A 24698-nucleotide genomic window follows, 5' to 3' on the forward strand; every position below is an offset into this window, starting at 1 on the left:
TAACACCTGTAATGGGAGAGAAGATCCTTTTCTCACTTAAGTTCTAAATGAATAGAATCAAATTTGTTTGAAAAGGATTTGGGAGCTTTTTTAAAAAACACACAAAACCTTTCCTCAGTCAGTTGTCTAATTTCCAGCTATTCTCATATTTAAAGAGCTGGTAACAGAACAGAGGTAGCATTGAGAACATGTCTTGGAACTTTTATTGAACTCACACTAACTCATGATCTTATTGAAATGCAGTACTTGCTAGTTATGAACAGAAAGCATTTGCAGGAGAGCATATGGGGTGCAAAACCTCAAGGAGCTGTGAAGAACAAAAAGAATTTGAAGGAGAGGTAAAACCTGAGAACACGTTTCATTTATTTTTGCAATTTATCGACTGTAGTCAAAATTACAGGGGTTAAAAAACAAACAAAATTAGAAGGCAATAACGAACCAAAGGCACTGCACTATCATTGAATCACAAATCACTAATAAGACAGCAAACAGGAGAAAATATAACTTGCAGCAACAAATAAATTGAAAACTGACAGCAGAGGATTAAAATCTCATTTAATAAACACTATATTTGTCATATTTAATAAACACTATGTGTGTCATAAAATGGAGGTCCAAAGCAGGAGATTGCAAGTCAGTTCTTAGATGGCACTCAGGAAGCGGAATACATTATCGCAGCTGCGTGATTACCTACTCCTCGTAAACACCATTTCCTGCTAACCGCATCACAGCTGACCCAAGCTCCGCAAGGGAAGAATGTGAATCCAGGAACTGACCAATTGCAATAAGTATGGAAGAGGTGGAGTAGAGGGCAGTCGTGCGCACCGGAGGGGCGAGGCGAAAAACCTTGCAGGCAACCGATTTGGGCCAGGAAAGGGACTGGGCAAAGTGGAGAGCAGTTAGAAGCAACTCGGATTGGGAAGGAGCGCCTTGGAGCGCCCGGAAACGGTCGCTGTGTCCCTCGATTCGGGAACATGCCCAGATCAACCCTATTATAGTACTTTAGTTAGGGAAACGAATGGATGGGACCACAAACCACCTCTTCTTGATCGACCGCGGTCACGCGCTGCAAGGGAAGAGAACTTCCGCAATCTTATGTACACATCAAACGCAGCACGCAGGCGCGCTTCTCCCTCTGCGCAAAGGCTGCAGGGCGCAGGAGAGTCTCCGCCTCTGAGAAACTCTCAGCTGATCCAGACTACCGTAACTACTTGCAGCTGCGCTTCACAGGGAGGGGGAAAGTCCGACAAGTCGTGCGTAGCTCCCCGCCCGGACCGAATCACCCAACTGCTTGCAGGGCTTTTGTGTTTCTCCCTCTGCCGACTCCGCACCGGTGGGCTTTGATCCCACATGGCTCCCGCCCGCTTTTTGCCCAAGATGCACGCTTTCGCTCCTGCTCCTGGTTGCGCGCTTTCGGTTCTGCTCCTGGTTGCTTCGTGGCAGGTTGGGTCGACGGAGCCTCTTGCCCCGCCGGAGGTGCACAGCCTGCAGGGGAGCTGGCGGTTGAGCAACGGGAACGGCTCGCTGGTGCTAGGAGGAGATGTGCCCGGGTGCGTGCACACCGCGTTGCTCCGAAACGGTCTCATCAAGGTACGATCTCGCTGGCGCTATCAGCCATCCAATCAGCTTCGGCTGCGCTGGTTCGAAAGTGAGAGTGGCGGGTGCTGGACGCTCCAGTGAAAGGCCATTAGCTGCGAGGGGTGGTGGTTAGTTACCACGTTTATTTGTCTATCGTCGTTGTTGTTATTCATTTCATTTCTAGACCGCTTTATATTTTTAAGAAAAGAAATATCACGGCGGTTTGCAACACTGTTTTCAAGGGGAAGGGCAGGCGTCTATGATCCGCAACAATCCTCTTAGACTGGTTCACACGTGCATATGTCCTTCATTTGATTCCTCAAGACTCTCGGTCGACTGCCCTGGAAAGCATTGTGTTTTAAACGTGATGTGAAGCGAGCGACAGGAATGAGGTGGCTCATTCAGACATGCCTTCGCCTCTGGGTGTGTGCAAACTACCCTTATTGGAGGTCGAGTGGATCCTGGAGCAAAAAATTGCAGTGTGCAGTGCTCTTGTTCATTGGAGCATAGGAAGAGCCCTGCTTGCTTAGGTAGACCAAAGGTCCACCTGATCTGTATCCATGGTCTGTATCCAAAGTACAGTAAGAACTCCTGCCTGTCTTAGCCTTATTGAAAAGAACAGGGGCAGCTCAGCAGAGCAAAAATCACTACCATGTTTTTGCACACTTCCCATTAGTTTCAATGGGTCTTGAATAGAGGGGTGTGTGTGTGTTGCAACCTGAGGTCAGCAGCAGGGAGCAACAACTAAGACAATGAATATATTTAATAATGGCAAAAACTAGGTCAAAAACAATTGGATATGTAGGTCCGTAGCATGAGTGTGAAGCAAAACGGGTTGGTCAAATCATTATGTTCTCCATTTTCCTCGCCTCCCTCTCTAAAGCCTTTAAAACACTTCAGCCTCTGTCATTCATTCCATTATGGCCATTTCTGATGATAATATTTTCAGATAACTAAGTGCAGACCTGAGCAAACCCTGGGGCTGCATGTGATCCTTGCATCAATTTCTTGCAGCCCATAGCTTTATTTTATCTGGGCAACTAGGAGGGGGAAATGAGAGGAAAGGGGTTGGTATTGCCTCCAAGCCTGGCCACCTTTGTCTCTGACCCTACCCACAGTTGTGGCTCCGGATAGATTACCCCAAAAAGAATCTCACCCTTGAAAGAAGAAAAAAAGATGGCTTAACCCTGTTTGATTATTTTTGGATCATTTGCGATTACCATATTTTATTTATCCCTTTTTGGTGCAAATACTTTCTCTCTCTGCATGTACATTAAATGGCAAAGGGGAAAAGGGGTGTCACTGAAGTAGGCCTACAATGCGTGTCGTATCTTATAGGGGTGATCAACCTTGTGACTGGACTCTGCCAGTTCAGACTGTAGACCAGGGGTAGGCAACCTAAGGCCCGTGGGCCGGATGCGGCCCAATTGCCTTCTCAATTTGGCCCACGGACAGTCTGGGAATCAGCATGTTTTTACATCAGTAGAATGTGTCCTTTTATTTAAAATGCATCTCTGGGTTATTTGTGGGGCCTGCCTGGTGTTTTTACATGAGTATAATGTGTGCTTTTATTTAAAATGCATCTCTGAGTTATTTATGGGGCATAGGAATTATTTCATCCCCCCCCCCCAAAAAAATATAGTCCGGCCCACCACATGCTCTGAGGGATGGTGGACCAGCCCCCACAGCTGAAAAAGGTTACTGACCCCTGGTGTAGACGATGGCCCACCATTATTGAATGCTATGCTATTCCGTACTGTATATCTACATACAGTATAAATTCCCATCACATAGAAAAGTAGTTGTCTTCTAGAAAAACCTTCTGTTTGGCTTTCTAGTTATCTCTCTCTGTGTTAAGTGCTAAGCAAAGAAATTGCTGCACAGTAGCAGGAATTATGATCAAAGTGCATATATAGTACGTATTAAACATGTAATATAATCAGATGTATAGAGGAATAATTGTTTTTTTAAAAAAATGGAAGCATTTATACATCATATAAAAAATACAAATCAAGCATTAATACAGTATTTCATTTTGAAGAAACACTTTAAGAACAATTAAAGGAAACATTGTACAACTAAGGAATACTGTAACAGGAAGGCTTAGTTTGCCTAAATTTCCAATAGGCCATTTTTACAGATGTAAAGTGCATGCAAGTGTATTTTTGCAGGTGTTGTGCTGGTGTTCCTAAGTTGTTCAAGGTTAGTGGAAGGCATGGCTCGCAATTCAGCGCTTATCTTGCAAACGAATACATGTGTGTTAAATGTGTGATGGATATGCTTTAAAAGCATGGTGTGTGCATCTGCCCACAGAAACAGATCTCTCCATCCAGGCAAGCTGGAGGCCGTGTCACAGTTCAAAGACACATTGCAGCCAGGCTGAAGTACTCAAGGAGGGCTTGGGGTGAAGCAAGTGAGGAGTGTGGCCTGGGAAGGAGGACTTGGCCTGGGCTGGATAGTGAGGCCCAGAGGACCAAATTCAGGCCACATCAGGCCCAGTGCTCCACCCCTTCTGTGCCAGGCAGAAGAAGATGATTTTGGATTTGCTATCCCGCTTTATCACTACCTGAAGGAGTCTAAAATCGGCTAACATTCTCCTTTCCCTTCCTCCCCCACAACAAACACTCTGTGAGGTGAGTAGGGTTGAGAGACTTCACAGAAGTGTGACTAGCCCAAGGTCACCCAGCAGCTGCATGCGGAGGAGCGGAGACGCGAACCCGGTACACCAGATCACAAGTCTACCACTCTTAACCACTACACCACAACAGCAACAATTTAGTTGACCTACATCATAATAACAACAACAATAATTTTATTGTTGCCCCAGCCACTCTGGGCAGCTTTCAGCAAAGTATATAAACACAACAAAACATTAAGAAAAACCTTCCCTATGCCGAGCTGGCTGCATATACTGTGAAATAAAAAAAACAAGTTGCAGGTAGGTAGCCGTGTTGGTCGAAACAAAATTAAAAAAACCCAAAAACCTTCCAGTAGCACCTTAGAGACCAACTAAGTTTGTTATTGGTATGAGCTTTCATGCACACTTCTTCAGATTCACAGAAACACAAGTCACCAGAAAAACAAGTGAATTTTAAAAGACCCTTCTGCTATTAGTGATAGGAAAATGCCAACATTGTTGTCCTTGGTGTTTCAGATTCCCAGATCCAGCTGCACCTAACAACCATTCTGTCCCTCCCTGCTGTTTGGTTCTGTCTCTGCCCACCACAACCACTTCCAGAACCTCATCACAGTCTCCCTTCATCGGGTGCATTTCAGAAACTTGTATCAAGACTTTCTACTCACCCTCCTTCCGATTCCCTCCCTGGAACTGTCAAAGCTGCCCAGCTGGTTGCACTTGTTTCCCCCATGCAAGCACCCTTATGATATACCGTACAGTGGTACCTTGGTTCTCAAACGTAATACATTCAGTGAGTCCGTTTGACTCCCGAAACTGTTTGAAAAGCAAGGCGTGGCCACTGATCGGCTGCTGGAGCTTCCTGCACTCAATTGGAAGCCGCGGAAGCTGCGTCGGACATTCAGCTTCCAAAAAGCGTTTGCAAACCGGAACACACACTTCCGCATTAGTGGCGTTTGGGAGTTGATTTGTTCGGGAGCCAAGCCAGTCGAGTACCAAGGTACCACTGTAATTACTAAAATGTAATGAGCACTTTTGGGGGGCCAAATTATGCCGCAAAAATTAGGGTACACATTAGATTTGATGGCGCATTTACATTCACCAGCAAATCCTTTTTTTGATTTCAAGGTTTTGAAAATGGAGGTGTGCATTTGATGGTGTATTACATTCGAGTAAATACGGTATATCAAAAGTAACAAAAGCATTAAACAAGCGTCTTGCCATGAAACATGAATATACATACTTTCTCTAGAGCACAGTAAACCTGTATTACCATGGGAATTTCTGCTCTGCTTTCCTTTGGCTTCTGAGACTTAATTTAAACGCTGTGAGTACAAGTCACAAATTTCTTCTGAGCTTGGTGTGCACTTGGCAGCAATGGTTTTGGGCACATGGTGCCAGGAGCTGGTGTCACTAGAACTGTTGTCCTATATGCAGGGCCGTCTTAAGCATACCTGGTGCCCTGGCACGATGGATCCCTCCGGCGCCCCCCCGCCCCGTTTCCCAGCGCGGCGGGCACCTGGAGGGCCGGCGCCCTGTGCCATCCAGCCTGGCCGTAGGGTCAGGGGGCGCTGCCTGCCCCCTGTTGCGACGCCCCTGCGCGCGGTGGAGGCGGCCCCAGGCCTGTGCGCCTCCGGAGAGCGGCCTGAAGCGCTGAAACAGCTGAGAGGCGCGCCTAGGGCTGCATCAAGCACGCCTGGGGCGGCCTCCGCCGCGCCTCTCAGCGGGCACAACGGGTGCAGCAGCGCCCCTGGTGGCCTGGCGCCCTGGTGCCCCGCGCCACCGGGCCCGGGCCTAGAGACTGCCCTGCCTATATGGTGAGACACCAAGATTACAACTTGAAGCATCTTTTTGAGCAGCAAGACCTTGGGTTCTCCACAGAGGGGTGGTGAAGCTGTGGCCTTCTAGATGTTGAACTCCCAACACGCATCATCCCCCGGCAGCATGGTCGATGGCCAGGGCTGTTGTCAATTGTAGTTTAATGATATAAAGTTCACCACCTGTCTTAAGACTATAAAGTCTTCCTATATAGACCATATAGACTTGGACTTTTCCAAAAAGTGATCTAAACAAGACATCAGTTCCTCCTTTACATTAACAGAAAGATGGCTGCTGAACAAATACATATTTGGAAAAAAGATACATTTTATAATGAAAAACTGTTACAACTTAGATCTGACACTTGGCACATTTTCCTTGACTTTCTTATAGTGCAATCAACTCCCTGTCTTCTCCCAGTGCCTCACCATCTTATCATGCTATAGGTGGGGAACCTGTGGCCCTCCGGACGTTGCTGGTTTGCAGCTCCAACCAGCCCTTGACCATTGGTCATGTTGGCTGGGAATGGTGGAAACTGGAGCGCAACAACATCTGGAGGGCCAGAGATTTCCCAGCCCTGCTGTAGGTTGGACTAAGAAGCAACACAGTAACAGGAAGCAGCACAAGTCACAGATCTTGTGCTAATTACTCTGCAATCATCTCCACTAAAAAAGAAAGAAAGAATGAGAGCAATATTCCTCAAATTTTCTGCAGATGTAAAGTTTTCCAGACTAGTGACTTTAAGTGGAATGGTGTTGTTTTTCTGCAGAACTGAATGTCGTCGTCCCCCCCCCCCCCCCGGCCATTTCTTGCATGCTATGATGTATGAAACCATTTTCCAGTTATCTCTATTGACTATTTTTCTCTCTCTCACTCTGTATACACTTGGATATAAAGGCAGCCAAGTTTGTTCTCTTTTTTTATATATAAAATTAATCTTTATTGAATTGCACTTTCAAAATACATCCACAATCACATCAAAAACAAATACGCAAAGGAAACAAAAAACAAACAAGAAAAAACGAAAAGGATTCACACAAAATCACACATTTACACAAAAAATAAAAATAAAAATCGTCGTAAACATACTCATAAATTAATTCATAATGAACATAAAAAACCTAAACATAACCCTAAATTAAATCATTGAAAAAAGAAATTTCGTAAAAAATTCTTACATTCATTCTTTCATACCCATTAGATCTTCTACCCTCTACCCCCCTCCCCCTTTCTTGCTTCCAGTCTTTCCTGTATATTGAGTTATTTCATTCTTGATTAATGCGTGCTTATTTCTAATTCCTCTTTTTCTTTAATTTCTTCACCCTTCATAAATCTGCCACAAGATTCGCTTTCTCTACCTTATTTTTTAAATATATCTCAAAGGACTCCCAATTTTTCCCTGCTTTCTCTTTCCCTATTCCTTTGGAAATTCCATATTTTATAGCCAAATTTTTATACCCCATTAATTTCATTTGCCAATCTTCTATCATCTGAATTTTTTCGCTTTTCCAATTTTGCGCAATTAGGATTCTAGCGGCCACTGTTGCATATAATAACACACACCTGTCTTTTTCCTTGATTTCTTTATTTAACATACTTAGGAGAAAAATTTACGGTTCTTTCCTAAATGATATTCTAACTATCTTTTTTAACTCTCTATAAATTCCATCCCAAAAAGTCCTTATTTTTTGCACAGTTGGAAGTCAACTGTTCAGAAAGCAAAAGGATTCATTGACAAAACCTTGAAGATAATAGAGCATTAAAATGCCTTTTTGAACTGTGTTGTTTTCCAGCTTGCTTTCAGGATGTGGTAACTTGAAATCTTACTACACGACTGTTTCTTCACTGGCCAGGGAAGGGGTAGTAGCTCAGTGGCAGAGCAAAGATGATGCTTTGCGTTCTTCCTGTGAGTGATGGCCCTCATGAAATAGTCGAAACACTAAACTTCCTCTACTCGGGACATAGCGCAAGAACACAGGAAACTGCCTGATCCTGAGTCAGACCATTGGTCCTGCTAGCTCAGTATTGTCTATGCACAGAGTGGCAGGATTCCACCCCCGGTTGTCTCTCAGCTGAACCTGGAGTTGCCAGGAATTGAACCTGAGACTTCCCACATGCAAAGCAGATTTTCTACCCCTGCCTTAACTGATAATACCTTCCCTCAAGACAACTTGGGCATGCTTTATGAAACAAAAGCCTGAGCATGGAAGTCACCCATTGTGGTTTGAGCTTTTGGATGAGGAAACTATACAGGCAACTTCACACTTGTGCATGACCGCGCAAATGCAGGCCATCAGGAACTTGGAAATGGTGGGTGACTCACGAGGAGACCCTCCCCAGAGGACATTCTCTTTGGGCTCTGGGAAGGATCTCCTCCCGAGACACAGGTGCTACTCTGTGCATCAGCTGTTGGGCAGGGAGGCTGAACAGCCTCAAAAAAAGCCCCACTGCCTCAAAAAATGCCCCACTGTGCCTCTCGAGGAGATCGGGCTCCAAGGAGGGTCTACTTGAAATTGAAGCCTTTCTTGTTGACTGAAAAGGGTTTTGCAGTCAACCCGACAGTGGGGTTTTCTTTTGAAACAAGACAATTGTAAGATGTAATCTTCACATGTTGTGTGGCAATCAAACCACTTTGCTTAGAACAAATTGTATTATTTATTTATTTATTAACTGAAAGCATTTATAGGCTGCTTAATATTTGAAAATCTCTTTAAGTGTCCTATAGCATAAATCAGTAAACAATATTAAGTAAAACAACAATGCAACACAAAAGGAGGAATATAAAGGAATATTAAAAATAAATAAAAGCAGGAATACAGGGAATTCAATATATATAAATGACTAAAATAAAACTATATGAGAGGCACCCTTTTCAGCACGTTAGGCACGAGAAAATCTGAAGTCCTCTCTGGAACTGCTCCAGGCTTTGGTGAACTGGGACACGTAACATGGACTGGGTTACCTTAACACTAAAGTTTCATTCTTAGGAAAATATTTATTTTTTTAAAAAAAAATCTTACAAAAACCATGGACGGCAACTGTCATTCAAAGAAGCATTCTGTCCTCTGTATTATAAGATGGCACTTTCTGAAAGAAACGTTTACATCATCTGAAAGCAATGACAATGTGCTTTTTGCTTCTGAACCTCTATGGGTAGCATTCAACACTAGTCCTGCTCAGAGTATACCCACGGGAATTAATTGACACGATGGCTAATTTAGATTCATTCATTCCAGTGGGTCTCTTCTGAGTAGACATCATTGAATCAACCCATTGTGGTTTTTCAATTGATTTGCAAATTTATGTCCATCTAATGGATTAATCAACTAATATTCATTTGCTGTATAACAGTCCTAACCCCAGCACTGTTTTTTCCTGTTACATTTTGACGGTATAAATATGTTAAAGGAAAACATTTGATATTGGTCTCAGAGGCTTCAGGAAATAAACCTAGGTCCTAAAAGATCTCAGTCCTCTGCTGGAACAAGTTGCTGACTTGGATCCATCCCCGAGGCTCCAGCCTTTAGCTCTTTCTCTGTGGGATCTGGCCTCAAACCAGAGCACGACAAATTTTACCTCACAGCAACTGCCGGTATGTGGTAACGTGATAATTGCTCTGGGCTCAGTGGTATCTCTCTTGGCACCGATCTCAAGACAGGCACTCGGTTCTTTTACTTGATGTGGCACAGTAATGTGTTGGCGAGACAAATCATTTTCCTGGAAGAGATAGGTACTTTCCCCGATTTATGAATGTGGTAGTATGCAGTCTTAACGTGGTTACTTAACCCAGCAGTGGGCAGCCTTTGGCTCACAGGCCTAACTTGGCCTAGCAAGAGTCCTAATTTGGCCCATGAAGCCATTTCCCCCCAATACATGCCTATCTTCCCCATCCCTGATGTCAATATGGGATGCTGGGTATATAATATAATAATAATAATTTATTATTTATACCCCACCCATCTGGCTGGGTTTCCCCAGCAACTCTGGGCGGCTTCCAACCGAATATTAAAAACAGTACAGCATTAAACATTAAAAACTTCTCTAAACAGGGCCACCTTCAGTTGTCTTCTAAATGTAAAATAGTTGTTTATTGCCTTGACATCTGCTGGGAGGGCATTCCACAGGGCGGGTGCCACTACCGAGAAGGCCCTCTATCTGGTTCCCTGTAACCCAGGCATCCCCAAACTTTGGCCCTCCAGATGTTTTGGACTACAATTCCCATCATCCCTGACCACTGGTCCTCTTAGCTAGGGATCATGGGAGTTGTAGGCGAAAACATCTGGAGGGCCGCAGTTTGGGGATGACTGCTGTAACCTCACTTCTCGCAATGAGGGAACCGCCAGAAGGCCCTCGGTGCTGGATCTCAGTGTCCAGGCTGAATGGTGGGGGTGGAGACGCTCCTTCAGGTATACAGGACCGAGGCTGTTTAGGGCTTTAAAGGTCAGCACCAACACTTTGAATTGTGCTCGGAAACGTACTGGGAGCCAGTGTAGATCTCTCAGGACCAGTGTTATGTGGTCCCGGTGGCACTCCCAATCACCAGTCTAGCTGCCGAATTCTGGATTAAATGCAGTTTCTGGGTCACCTTCAAAGGTAGCCCAACGTAGAGCGCATTGCAGTAGTCCAAGCAGGAGATAACCAGAGCATGTAGAGACATGGCTTCAAAGGCGTGCACTCTTGATTGTTCCTTGGTAAATGGAGCTCCCCCTCAGTGCCATTCAGCCCCATTGGGATCAGCTGCCCCAGGGAGCGCCCCATCAGAAACTCCCTAGTGCAGCTAAGGTGTGCTGAGAGCCATTACAGTGGTACCTCGGTTTATGAACACAATTGGTTCCGGAAGTCTGTTCATAAACTGAAGCGTTCATAAACTGAAGCGAACTTTTCCATTGAAAGTAATGGAAAGTGGATTAATCCGTTCCAGACGGTCCGCAGAGTACTTAAACTGAAGCGTTCATAAACTGAAGCGAACTTTCCCATTGAAAGTAATGGAAAGTGGATTACTTGAACTGAGGTATGACTGTAATAATAATAATAATAATAATAAGAAGAAGAAGAAGGTAAAGGGACCCCTGACCATTAGGTCCAGTCGTAACCGACTCTGGGTTTGCGCGCTCATCTCGCATTATTGGCCGTATAGCTTCCAGTATAGCTTCCAGGTCATGTGGCCAGCATGACAAAGCCGCTTCTGGCAAACCAGAGCAGCACATGGAAACGCCGTTTACCTTCCCGCTGTAGCGGTTCCTATTTATCTACTTGCATTTTGACGTGCTTTCGAACTGCTAGATTGGCAGGAGCTGGGACCGAGGAACGGGAGCTCACCCCATCGCAGGGATTTGAACCGCCCACCTTCTGATCAGCAAGCCCTAGGCTCAGTGGTTTAACCACAGCGCCACCTGGGTCCCAATAATAATAATTTTATTATTTATACCCCACCCATCTGGCTGCGTTTCCCCAGCCACTCTGGGCGGCTTCCAACAAAATATTAAAATACAATAGTCCTTCAGATATTAAAAGAGGGGGATAGCTCTCAAGCTGCCTTTTCAAAGGACCGTGTGTGATGACATCAGGCAGCCGACAGGTGAGCAGCCTGACCTACCCATCAAAGTTGGCCCATTGGGGTTGGGGGTGGGGAGGAAGGATCCAGCCCACATTGTTATTATTAGTGTGGTATACCTGATCTCTGCTTGCGCCATCCACGTTGATCTGGGACTGGCTGGCTTTTTGCTCAGATTTGTGACTTGAGCTTTAGACTAGATGCCCATTCTGTTCCTACCAGCTTCTCAGCTCTGTGATTTTAAAATGGCATTGTGCATATGTGAGGTGCTGCTTTTCTGAATTAAATATGAGGGAAATAGAAGGAAGATGCATACCGAGAGCAGCCAGTTGCTCTTGCGGAGATGAAGGCAGGATGGCACAATCACTCCTGATACAGACAGAAGGATTTGCCTGCCCTACTACAGGCCGTTTTGAAAGAGGCAGGTCCCAAATTTCATAAGAGCCTTTCATATCTTTTCCCCTTTGGCAAAACTACAGCTGCTTTTCAGCGGTTGTCTTCAAAGTGGGTATTTTAATTCGTTTCTTATAGCACACTAGTGATCCTCTCTGGTTGGCGAAAGGTTTGGGGAATGAACACTCTAAAAGCTTTCTCTGCCTTTTAGCCTTCAAAAACAAACAAACAAACAAACAAACCCCAAAGATTAGTATATATAATCCTCTTTCCCCTGTGAATTGTCTGGGAGGTATTAAATAGCTGTAGATTCAATTAAATATTAACCTGCTATGCAGACGACAGTGGAGTCATTCTGAAAATATCCCTAATTCACACCCGTACCCAAACACGCATACTGAAGAGAATGATTCCTGCCTCCTTAGTTCCTACAATAGTGCTAAATATTCCGGTAAAGAGGTTATATTTACCACAGGCTCACTAAAATATGCATCACTCTCTCACATACGTGGGTTGGCTAAAGGTTTTCTTCCTCTCCTCCTTTTTTTCAAATCTCAGGCTATCTTCATTAATTGTTTTCAGGCAAAAAATGTACTTGTTTGCCTTCAAAAGGCTCCAGAGTTCTAATGCTGGCATAAAGAGGATTAAAATGTTGGGATTCACCAAGTGTGTATTTCCCACCTCTTTCCTTATTAATGCCCCGCCTTTCAGCTTTGGAGATGAACTCTTCTTTATTTAATACTTGCTTTTGTGAGTTGGCTTAGATCAGGCATCCCCAAACTGCGGCCCTCCAAATGTTTTGGCCTACAACTCCCATGATCCCTAGCTAACAGGACCAGTGGTCAGGGATGATGGGAAATGTAGTCGAAAACATCTGGAGGGCAGAAGTTTGGGGATGCCTGGCTTAGATGGAGAGAATACTGCAGTGAGATTGGAGTCGAAAATGAAAGGGGGGGGTATGAATGAATGGTAGACATTCTGCAAATGTCCAGTACCATTTCATGGGAATGAATCAACAAGCTATGTACAAGCCTGATAAAGTTTATAGGTTATAATCTGCTTTCATTATAGATGTTAGTTTCATTGCAAAGTTTGGTATTGCTGAACAGCAAAGGATTCCCTGTTGGAAAAGCAGGAAAAGGGCATTCTGGCTTGAGCATCTAGTGGCTACACTTAGATGCTCAGCAAAGCGGTTCAGAGTCCCCTGCGTGTTTCAAACCCTAATACCCTTAACAGTAGTGTGTCTGTATATATATTGCAATGGTGCCTTTTAACAATCAGTTGTTTAAAAATTATTTTGTGTGGCCCATCAATAGGATCCTTATTACAGATTTAATGACCTCGCCTACGCATGGATATCCTTGGATAACTGGACATACAGCAGAGACTTCAAAACTCCATTTGATATCAGGTATGAGAATGGCATAAGTTATGATACAATGATTTAGGCTGTACTAAACACACTTACCTGGGCGTTAGTCCCTGGAGCAGACTAGAAATGGATGTTGCTCAAATCATTTGTCAATGTGGGTTTTGTAGGTCTAGGTCTGTGTGCATGCTAGGCTGGGTCCCTGCACACTGGTTTTCTCAGTTTCTCTCCTTTATCTAGTGTGATCCTTTCCCTTGACACATCCAGGGTTTAGCTGAAGGTTTACCACACTTCATACTAACCAAAGGGTTCCCGTCGTTTACAAACTCACTTCAAATCTAGGTTTCCAACTCGTGATCTAGCTGGAAATTTTGGTGAGTATCAGTCATGGTTAACAAGTCAGCGCTGGAGGAAAGACAAGGGAAGGACGGAATTTGTAGGAGTGAGGCAGGACATGCATGTTCCTAATGATGACTTTGGATTTTTCAGCCATGTTTCATCTGCACCAGATCATTAAGGCACAGTGGGGTCCCTAATGTGTGTTCTGTTCTCTTTTTGTAGGACATGGCAAAAAGTGAGTTTGGTTTTTGATGGGGTGGATACAGTAGCACAGATTGTGCTCAATAATGTCACTGTTGGGAGGACAGACAACATGTTCAACAGATACGTGAGTATTATCCAATTTCTATATTACGTGTTTGGGGAAAGTGATTTGATTCCTCCCAGTTTCAACCGTCTTTAAGCCTTGGCAGCATCTAGGCGATCCTACATAGTCACCTGAAATCTGGTACCTTTTTTTCTTTTTTCTTTTTAAAAAAGTATGGGCCGTATCTGGTGCTGCTGTTTCATTTGTGCAATGGGATTTCCCTTCCCTCCTCTTCTCTCCCTTATCCCAAGCCTTCTGTACACCCTGAAAATCTGCCCCAGAGGGTTTGGGTGCCCTCCAAAGGAGATTTTGAGGTTTCATGGGGGGAAGGAGAAATCCCATTGTGCAAGTAAAACTCCACTCACACAGTGTTTGGCTAGGCTTGTTTCCCACTGTTGAAATGCCAAACTTTGCAGTGAAGCCGACATTGCCTGTTATAATAATAATTTATTATTTGTACACCACCCATCTGATGGGTTGCCCCAGCCACTCTGGGTCCCTTCCAGCATATATATATATGTATATGTAGCAGAGTGTTCTTTTCTAAGCTAAACAATCATTCCTCGTTCACATTTTTCACGACTGATCATATTACTTTGAGGACATTCAGTACTGGTATACATTTGACGACAATATTGTAGAAATGCAGAGGCAGCATATGAAGAAAAGGAATAGAGTTTATACATGAAAGCATTTAAGGCTTTTGATGAAGGCAGAACATACATGAGACACAGAAAAAGCATAGACGAGTACATACGTCGTTAAAAATGTACATAAGTAATCAAAATGCATAGCAAGACCTCCCTGCTCTCTTGAGTGCTGTTTGGTGGGGATAACCAGGTCTCACAGTGGCCTGGTTTGCGTGCCACAGTAAGCCAAATTTTGCTGAGACTTGGAGAGGAGCTCATACCCATTTTGCTCCTCCCTTGTCCTTTTAACACAGTGCGACAGCTAAGCCAGAGTTGCAGATTGTGGTTAAGGAGGAGTCAGATGACACGCTGAGCCAAACTTTGGCTTAGCTTAGCTTCTGTGCCACACTGTTCTAAAAGGACCAGGAAAGACCAAATTGGGTGCAAGGTCTTCTCTTGGAGCCAGCAGATTCATGCAAGTCATGGTAATTTATAGTTTGGCTTACAAGGTCATAGTGTACAAAGCCATTGCGTGTCATTGCACAATGCGCTGCTACGTAAAACCAGGTCAACAACTTGAGACCCAACAGCTTAATGGAGAACATCAGACTTGTGTTGTGGCTTCCAGGCAACTGGTCTGTTCCTGCAGTTTCAGGTGGTATATCAGTTTCCGAGCAAGCTTCCAAGCATGGCTGGTGGGGCTGAGATTGGCTTGGTGGTTGTCTGCAAGTGTTAAATGTATGGTAAGCTTGGCTCTGATAATACCTTCACTTGCTTTCTTTATTCAGAGGACTACTGTAGTTGTGTGAGCAATTCTCCATGACCTGCAATCTCGGGGATCTCTGCAGCCATTGGAACTTCCACAGTCCCTGAAGTACAATTTAGAGCTTGGAAGCTTTGCAGACATGACCATAGCGGTGAATCCTGAGGACTCACTTCATAAATTTATTACATTGCTCACTCAGGTAGAATGCTCCTGTAAGGGAAGAAAGCAATGCTTGAGCCAGAGCCCAGGTTGACTGAATCAATGCCTCAAGGATGCTGTGCTTCAGATTGTTTAATATACTGGGTCTATAATGCATATTCCCCCCATCTTTCCCTGTTTCAGAGCTTTGATATTACCGATGTGATCAAGGAGGTCAATGCAATTCATGTTAATTTTGTCTCGGCTGTTTGGTATGCTGCGGAGCAGAGTAAAAATCACAAAGCATACAGGGTGCCTCCAGAATGCCCTCCACCTGTACAGAAAGGACAATGTCATGTTAACTTCATCAGAAAGGTAATAGTTGTGTGCATGAAATGTCAAGAGTCCATTTAGAAATTATGGCGATAAAATCAAGGAAATTCTGAAACAGTGGCCTTGTTAGGTCATTGGACCACCCCCTTTATTTTTATTTTTTTAAGATATTTTTATTAAGCATTTTATAAAACACAAAATTTCAAAAAACACAAAAATACAAAAATACATCAATACAAACAAAACAAAACAAAACATATCATCTTCAATCTTTTTTTTTATACTCATTGTCTTTTTGGCTTCCCCACTTCCCCTCTATCTGATTTTCCTTTTTAAATACATCTGTAGCAGTTTCTATTTCATCTTTTTTACTTTCATCATGTAATCCTTTTAATTTTTCTTATACTCATCTTTCTACCATATACCAAATTTCCTGCATTTTAAACTCCTCTTTTTATCCCTATTGCCTTTACTTCTTTCTTTCCCTGGATATTCAAACTTCTTCTTTTTTAAAAAAAAATTCCCTATATATATTTTAAACCTCCTCCATTCTTTTTCAACTTTGTCACTTGTTTGATCCCGAAGTCTTCCTGTCAGTTCTGCCGATTCCATAAAGTCCAGCATTTTCATTTGCCATTCCTGTAACGAAGGCAGTTCCTCTTTTTTCCAATATTTTGCAATTAGAATCCTCGCAGCTGTGGTGGCATAAATAAACAAAGTAACATCATTTTTGGGAATTTCTTCCCCCACTATTCCAAGCAAAAAGGCTTCCGGTTTTTTCAAAAATGTATTTTTATAAATCTTTTTCATTTCATTATAGATCATTTCCCAGAAGCCTTTTACCTTAGGGCATGTCCACCACATATGATAGAATGATCCAACATCCTCTTTACATTTCCAACATTTGTTATCACTTTTGTGGTACATTCTTGCTAACTTAACCGGCGTCAAATACCATCTATACATCATTTTCATTAAATTCTCCTTCAAAACAGTACAAGCCGTAAACTTCATACCTTTCTTCCACAATTTTTCCCAGTCCGACATCATTACATTATGACCCAAATCCTTAGCCCATTCAATCATAACCGATTTTGTTTGCTCATCTTTCAAATGCCATTCTAACAACAAATTATACATTCTGGACAAATTCTTGCTATCTGTCTCTATTAACTCTGTTTCTAATTTCGATTTTTCTGCTTGGAATCCTATTTTTTTATCTAACTTGAATGCTTCATTTATCTGCACATACTGAAACCAATCACTTAACCTATCTTTCAATTGTTCGTATGGCCTTAACTTAAATTGGTTTTCCACCTCCATCAAAATGTCTTTGTATTTCAGCCTATTCTCATCCATATTTGTCCTTTTAGGTTTCTTTGCCTCAAGCGGCGAAATCCACCTAGGAGTTTTCCTTTCCAACAAATCTTTATATCTAATCCATACATTGAACAATGATTTCCTGATTATGTGGTTTTTAAATCCTTTATGCAACTTTACCTTATCATACCATAAATACGCATGCCACCCGAATGCATTGTCGTGGCCTTCCAAATCTAACAAATCATCGTTGTCTAACAGAAACCATTCCTTCAGCCAACAAAAGGCTGCAGCTTCAAAATAAATCTTTAAATCTGGCAATGAGAATCCTCCTCTTTCTTTTACATCTGTCAAAAGTTTATATTTAATCCTAGGTTTCTTCCCTTGCCAGACAAATTTAGACAGTGTCTTCTGCCACTCTTGAAAACATTTCATCTTATCCACTATCGGGAGGGCCTGAAATAAGAACAACATTCTCGGCAATACATTCATTTTAACAGTTGCTATTCTTCCCATTAAAGACAATTTCAACCTTGACCACATCTCCAAATCTCTTTTAATTTCGTTCCATAACTTCTCATAATTATCCTTGTAAAGATTCAAGTTCTTTGCAGTCATATTTACTCCCAGGTATTTCACCTTTTTCACACATTTCAGTCCTGTGCAATCCTCTATTCTTTGTCTCCCTTGCATCGTCAGATTCTTTTCTAATACTTTAGTTTTCCCTTTATTTAACTTAAAACCTGCCACTTTACCAAATTCTTATATTATCTGCAACACTCTTCCCGCACTGTGTTCAGGATCCTGCAGAGTTAATACTAAATCATCTGCAAAGGCCTTTAACTTATATTGCTTTATACCTACTGTAATTCCTTTAACTCCTTCATCACTCCTTATCATATTTAATAAGACCTCCAAGACAGAAATGAATAGCAGGGGGGAAAGTGGGCACCCTTGTCTTGTTCCTTTCTCAATTCTTATCTCTTCCGAAACCACATTATTTACAATAATTTTCGCTCTTTGCTCAGAATAAATACCATTAATTCCATTAACAAAATTTTGACCAACCTCCATTTTAACCAGATTTTGTATCATAAAAGTCCAAGAGATGTTATCGAAAGCCTTTTCAGCATCCACAAAAATTAACATTGCTTTGGTATTTATTTTCATCTCCAATCTTTCCAAAAGGTCTACTATGTTTCTTATATTATCCTTCATATGCCTCCCAGGCAGGAATCCTGCCTGGTCCTTATGTATCAAGTCCTTCAACACCCTTTTCAATCTTGCTGCCAAGATGCCAGCATAAATCTTATAATCTACATTCAGTAATGAGATTGGTCTATAATTCTTTACCTGAGTCCTATCCACATCTGGTTTTGGTATCAGAGAGATAAAAGTGTCCTTCCAAGTCTCTGGTGCCCTGCCCCCCCCTAAAATCTCATTTGCCTACCTCCATTAATGGTTGAATCAACCAATTTTTTAATGTTTTATAATATTTGGAGGTCAGTCCATCAGGTCCTGGGGCGTTATCATTTTTCAGTTCTTGAATTGCTATTTCAACCTCTTGTCTTGTAATCAGTTCATTCAGTAGGTTCTTTTGTTGAACTGGGATTTTCTGTAATCCATTTTCCTTTATAAATTTCTCTATACCGTCCTTATCTTCTTTTTCCCTTTTATAAAGTTGTTTATAATATTTTGTGAAGCATTTCCTTATCTCTGCAGGGTTCTCAATAGATTTTCCTTCATCTGTAATCTTTATGATTGTACTCTCTTTTTGCCTTTTCTTCAATTGCCAGGCCAACAGTTTCCCACATTTATTAGCCGATTCGAATGATCTTTGCTTCATTCTTCTAATTTTCCATTCAATTTCTTCATTTATTATTTGGGAATACTGTACTTGCAAGGCTTTTATCTCTTTCTGAATTTCCTGACTTTTCGGATTTATTCTCAACTTTTTTTCTTTCTCTTTCAGCTTGTCCAGAATATTATCTTTCTTCTCATTTCTTTCCTTTTTCCAAATTGCATTCTGTTGGATCAAAAATCCTCTCATTACCGCTTTACTTGCATCCCAAACCACTCGAATATCCGATCCTTTATTTAAATTTAATTCAAAATAGTCCTTCAATGTCTTCTGGGCCTTATTGTTTATCTGCTCATTTCTCAGCAGAGAGTCATTCATTCTCCATCTAAACGAACCCTGCAGGTGTTGTTTTAACTCCATTAATACAGTGTTGTGGTCTGAATAAGTTCTGGGGCTTATCTCGCTTTTCGTCACTCTTGGGCACAGGTCCCTTGTAATCCATATATGATCCAATCTACTTCCTGACTTTTGCGAGTCCTGGACCATCCCCTTTAATATATATATATTTCTCACGTACGGTGTGTCTGCATGTGTATTTCTTTGTGTATACCATCACATTGCTGAGTAGAGGAATCTTGTAGTATTTTAAAATAATTAATAATAATAATAATTTTTTATTTATACCCCGCCCTCTCCAGTCAAAACTAGGCTCAGGGCAGCTAATGCCAATAAAATTACAATAAGACATAAAAGAAAAGAAAACAATTAATTAAAATACAATATTAAAATTTAAAATGCAGCCTCATTTTAAGTAATCCATAAATCCAAAACATGAGGGAGGAAAACACAGGGGTCAGACTGAATCCAACCCAAAGGCCAGGCAGAACAGCTCTGTCTTGCAGGCCCTGCAGAAAGATGGCAAACCCCGCAGGACCCTGGTCTCCTGTGAAAGGGCATTCCACCAAGTCGGGGCCAGAACTGAAAAGGCCCTGGCCCTAGTCGAGACCAATCTAACCACCTTATGGCCCGGAAGTTGTTATTTGTGGACCTTAAGGTCCTCAGCGGGGCATACCAGGAGAGGCGGTCCCGTAGGTATGAGGGTCCTAAGCCGCATAGGGCTTTAAAGGGCTTTAAAATGCAATGTAATGTATTGATACCAATATAAAACAGGAAGCAGCCTGATTTTATTAAGAAATATATATACAGTCATACCTTGGAAGTCGAACGGAATCCATTCCGGAAGTCTCTTTGACTTCCAAGACATTTGGAAACCAAAGTGCGGCTTCTGAGTGGCTACAGGAAGCTCCTGCAGCCAATCGGAAGCTGCAGAAGCCCCATTGGACATTCGGGTTCCAAAGAATGTTTCCAAACCAGAACACTCATTTCCGGGTTTGCGGCATTCGGGAGCCAAAACGCCTGAATGCCAAGGCATTCGGGATCCAAGGTACGACTGTATGTATAAACTTTAAAAAGCTGTTTTTATGCAAGAATGGTAGCAAACAGACTAAGAGCTAGAGAACAAGAAAATTGTTATAAATAGGTGAGACCCCCACCCTTTGGAAACTTGTCTAAGGCAATACTCCTTGGAATAGATGTTTCTGAGCAAGAAGGATCTAGGTACAGGAGCAGCCAATGTGTTTGCTGGATGGCAGATGTCATAGAATCATAGAGATGGAAGAGACCACAAGGGCCATCCAGTCCAACCCCCTGCCAAGCAGGAAACGCCACCAAAGCATTCCTGACAGATGCCTGTCAAGCCTCTGCTTAAAGACCTCCAAAGAAGCACAGGTTCCCTCATTGGCCATGACCATTGGCCATGATGACTGGGCTGAAGGGAGCAGGATTCTAGTAACCCCTGGACCATGCTGGACCCGACACCATGTTGACAGCTTCATAGGAGAAGTTCCGGCTAAAAGTGTTCCCTGTGACTGCATCTATCCAGGGAATTTAGCAAAGCGGGAGAGACCAGAGTTAGCTCTGAGAAGCGCCAGAATATGCTGGCAGGGTTATGAGGCATCTTAGCCAAGCAGCTTTCTGTGCGTTTGCTGTTTCTCATGGGCAACATTGTTCTCCTTACATTGTGCAGCTCTGACAGCTCTGGGAAGCATTAGCTAATAAGAAGCCGGGTCTCATTAAGCCGTTGTGAAGGGGAGATGCGCCTGTTTGGACACATCAGCAGAAAGCTTTTAAGCACTGCAATAACGGGAGCCACGAATTTAATAGAAATTGCTGTTGTGTTTTCCGCTCTGAGGTGATTGGACAGAGCGATCCTATGCATGTTTAATCAGAAGTAAGTCCAGCCCCGTTCAGTAGCAAATGTGTTTTAGGATCACAGCTTTTGCGTTAAGAAGGCACATCTGCTATTTTGGCTGTGATGTTATTTAAGCTGTTACAGTTGAGATATAGCCTCCCTTATATGGTATCTTCTCTCTTGGCAATGATGAACCCTGTTAGGCAGGGGAAGGGAACATTGTAATTAAAAATAAGACTGAAAGAAACTTGGTTGTTAATGTAACCTTATTATCTAAATCAGGTGTGGGGAACCTGTGGTCTTCCAGATGTTGCTGAACTACAACTCCCATCAGCCCCCGCAAACATGGCCCATGGGTGTTGTAGTTCAGCAACCTCAGCAGGGTCAAAGGTTCCCCACACAATATAAATGCTGCTATTAAATTAGATCCGAGGTGGGCAACTGGCAGCCCTTGGCCTCATCTCATGAGGGTGGCCAAGAGGAGGGACATGGGAGAAGGGATGTAGCAGAATAATTCACCCCTCAACAACCACAAGAAAAGGTTGCCCATGCCCGAATTGGATCGTTAAGTAGGATGTGAAAAAGGAGCTGTTTCTGTAACAACAGTTGGTTAAAACATGGTAGGGGTCACCGTTCTGCTCTAATCTAGAATGTTGTATCTCTCTTGGGTTGGTTAGAAATTGGTGCGGGGCTGAAAAACAACTTGCAACAGCTGTAGTCCTATTTTTAGAGCAGAAGATGCTGGGAGAGTGGCTTTGGCACAGCGCTGGGCTGTGTACATGTTTATGACGAGGACTTTTTTAAAAAAGAGATTTGGGTCCTTGAAGGAAATTTGCCGTCATGCTGGAATATGGATTGAGATGTTTCCTCTGGGAGGTCTCCTCTTTGTGGTCCCCTCTCCATATCACACTTTTATCATAAGAACGTAAGAAGGGTCTGCTGGATCAGGCCAGTGGCCCATCTAGCCTCACAGTGGCCAACCAGATGCCCACAAACGGCACAGGAGCACAACAGCAACTATGTGTCCTATTTGCAAGGAACTTGGGTCAATGCACATGCAAGAGTGGCCATAACTTGGTGGTAGCATCAGGACCGGTTTTGCCATTAGGTAGAGTGAGATGACTACTGTACCTCAGACAGCAGATACCAGGGGATGAGCAGCAGTGGTGGCAAGATATGGGAGATCATATGGCCTCCTCTAGCACCCCTTAGGACAGTGTTTCCCAACCTTGTGCCTCCAGCTGTTTTCGGACTACAATTCCCATCATTCCTGACCACTGGTCTTGCTAGCTAGGGATGATGGGAGTTGTAGTCCCAAAACATCTGGAGGCACAAGGTTGGGAAACACTGCCCTAGGATACCCTGCGGTCTTCGGATGCGGTGCAGGATGCTGCCCTGCTGCCAGTATTAAAATAATATTCCAGCGCTATTCTGGTCAGCTTCCGTACATAGAATTGAAAGGGGGCATAGCAACATAGGAAGCTGCCTCATTCCGAGGGAGTCCATGGGTCCATATAGATCAGTATTGTCTGCACGGGTTGGCAGCTTCTCTCCAAGGTTTAAGATGGGGCATATCCAGCCCCATCTGGAGATGTTAGGGATTGAACCTGGGACCTGCTACTATGCAAAGCAGATGCTCCATCACTTAGCTATGGTTGTACCCCAGAGTAGGGGAGCAAAGTTGAAAAAGAAAGGAGGCGTGTTGTGGCTGCACTGTGTCAGTATTTCAGCTGAGTGCTGTTTGGGAGGCAGTGTCCAATAGCATCCTGCTATCACATCATTGGACCAAGTTGGGTGACCCCTGTCCATGATACTGGCACATGATGCAGTCCTGGCCTGCTCAGTTGTGGGGTTGAGCTGTGAGCTGTGCTATCTCCCTCCCATTCACAAATTACCACCTCTATATATTTTTCAAGACGGGAGTGCCTGGTGTGCTTTGGTCCATGGGGTCACGAAGAGTCGGACACGACTAAACGACTAAACAACAACAACATTCATTTTACTTTTACAATGGTACCTCTAGTTGCGGACTTAATCCGTTTCGGGGTGCCGTTCGCACCCCCCAAATTCCACAACTAGAGCATTTCTTCTGTGCATATGCACGGCGCAAATGAGCGCTTCTGCGTGTGTGCGAAGCACACAGATCGCTTCTGCGCATGCGCGGGCGGCGAACCCGGACGTAAACACTTTCGGGTTTGCTGCGTTTGTAAGCTGAAAGTCCGTAAGAAGAGCGGAACACAACACTAGGTATGACTGTATTTAAAATATATTTTTAACTGCTCTTACCAAAAAGATTCCAGGATGGTTACTGCCCGATCACTGAGATTTCTGGGGGAGTCTGTGTTAGTGGTCCCCCCAATGCATGGCTGATATCCATCAGAAGCTGGTGAGTGTCAGAGTAAAATGGGAGGACTTGCCCTTCTTGGGAATCTGATGGATATAGATATATATTATTCTGGAAACTTTTTCTGAACGGCGCTTGAAAGCTCGCTTCACACTTTTTATTTCTGAAGTTGTAAAGTCTGCACACGATGACTTTATCACCTAATTTCCCCATAGAGAACATGCCAGAATCACTATGTGCAAACTTAACAGTTAGCCTTTAAGGTGTCTTAAGTCTCTGGGTTGTATTCAGCTAAGTTTTACTCAGAGCAGAGCCATTTAAATTCATGAATCTAAGTTACTCTGCATTGGAAAAGCCCTAGCAACAAGCCCCTCTTTTTCTTTTCCATCCTGAAATCTGTGAATGAGGTCTGAGATTGCCCTTGTCTCGTCTTCAACAATAGCTTGTTCGGACCTGAAGAACAGCAGCCCATCAGTGTTAGTGGTAAAGTAAACAGATCTTTCCCTTTTGAGAGGGCTGTTTTCTAAGAAATGAATGTCGCTAGTGTTAATAACCTTGAAATAGGTGCCTTGCCTGGCTTACACTCCTTGTAACTTGATACGTTGGCAGGCAAGCCGATTCCCTGGGATACGGGGAAGGAGCTAGGCGAGTGCAGTGTGGGTTGCCAAAATTAGTAAGGCTCAGCTGCCAGTTATTAGGATTACAAATTTAGATCTGTAGGTCACTATGCAAAACTTTAACGAGATCTATTGTATGTACATCTCCAGGGTGGGGAGTTCTGAGGTCAAGTCAAGACATGTCTTCAAGCCGTGGTCAACAACTTGTTTTGCCCTAGACACCACCCTGGAAATCTTAGCATGAACCAAAGCTACCATTTGTAGCTCAGTCGTATGCTAGTCACATAGCCTGCATATCATTTTACTCAAAGCTGCTGGTGTATGTGGGACTGGCTCTGTGATAACATGATGCATTACCCAGACATACAGAATCTGCTATCCATGGCTTCAGCTCATTCTGCCATAGTCATGGTCAATTTATTTATATACTGCATCTATTTATTTTTATTTGTTGTTGTTATTATTCATATTCATATTATTTTTATGTGCTTACCACTTTTCCTCCA

The 24698-nt window shown here is 43.2% G+C and overlaps 1 protein-coding gene across 1 annotated transcript in view; it reads left to right on the plus strand.

The window, feature by feature from the left end:
• Positions 1-348: 348 nt before the first annotated feature.
• The window catches only part of MANBA (mannosidase beta), a 69039-nt gene continuing 44689 nt past the window's right edge, over positions 349-24698 (plus strand). The window contains exons 1-4 of the mRNA XM_060278477.2: positions 349-1590; positions 13295-13389; positions 13909-14014; positions 15731-15901. Coding sequence (XP_060134460.2) covers positions 1351-1590; positions 13295-13389; positions 13909-14014; positions 15731-15901 — 612 coding nt within the window. The 5' untranslated portion in view covers positions 349-1350. The remainder of the gene's footprint in view (positions 1591-13294; positions 13390-13908; positions 14015-15730; positions 15902-24698) is intronic.

This window comes from Zootoca vivipara, chromosome Z1, assembly GCF_965207765.1.
Source record: "Zootoca vivipara chromosome Z1, rZooViv2.hap1.1, whole genome shotgun sequence".
NCBI lineage: Eukaryota > Metazoa > Chordata > Lepidosauria > Squamata > Lacertidae > Zootoca > Zootoca vivipara.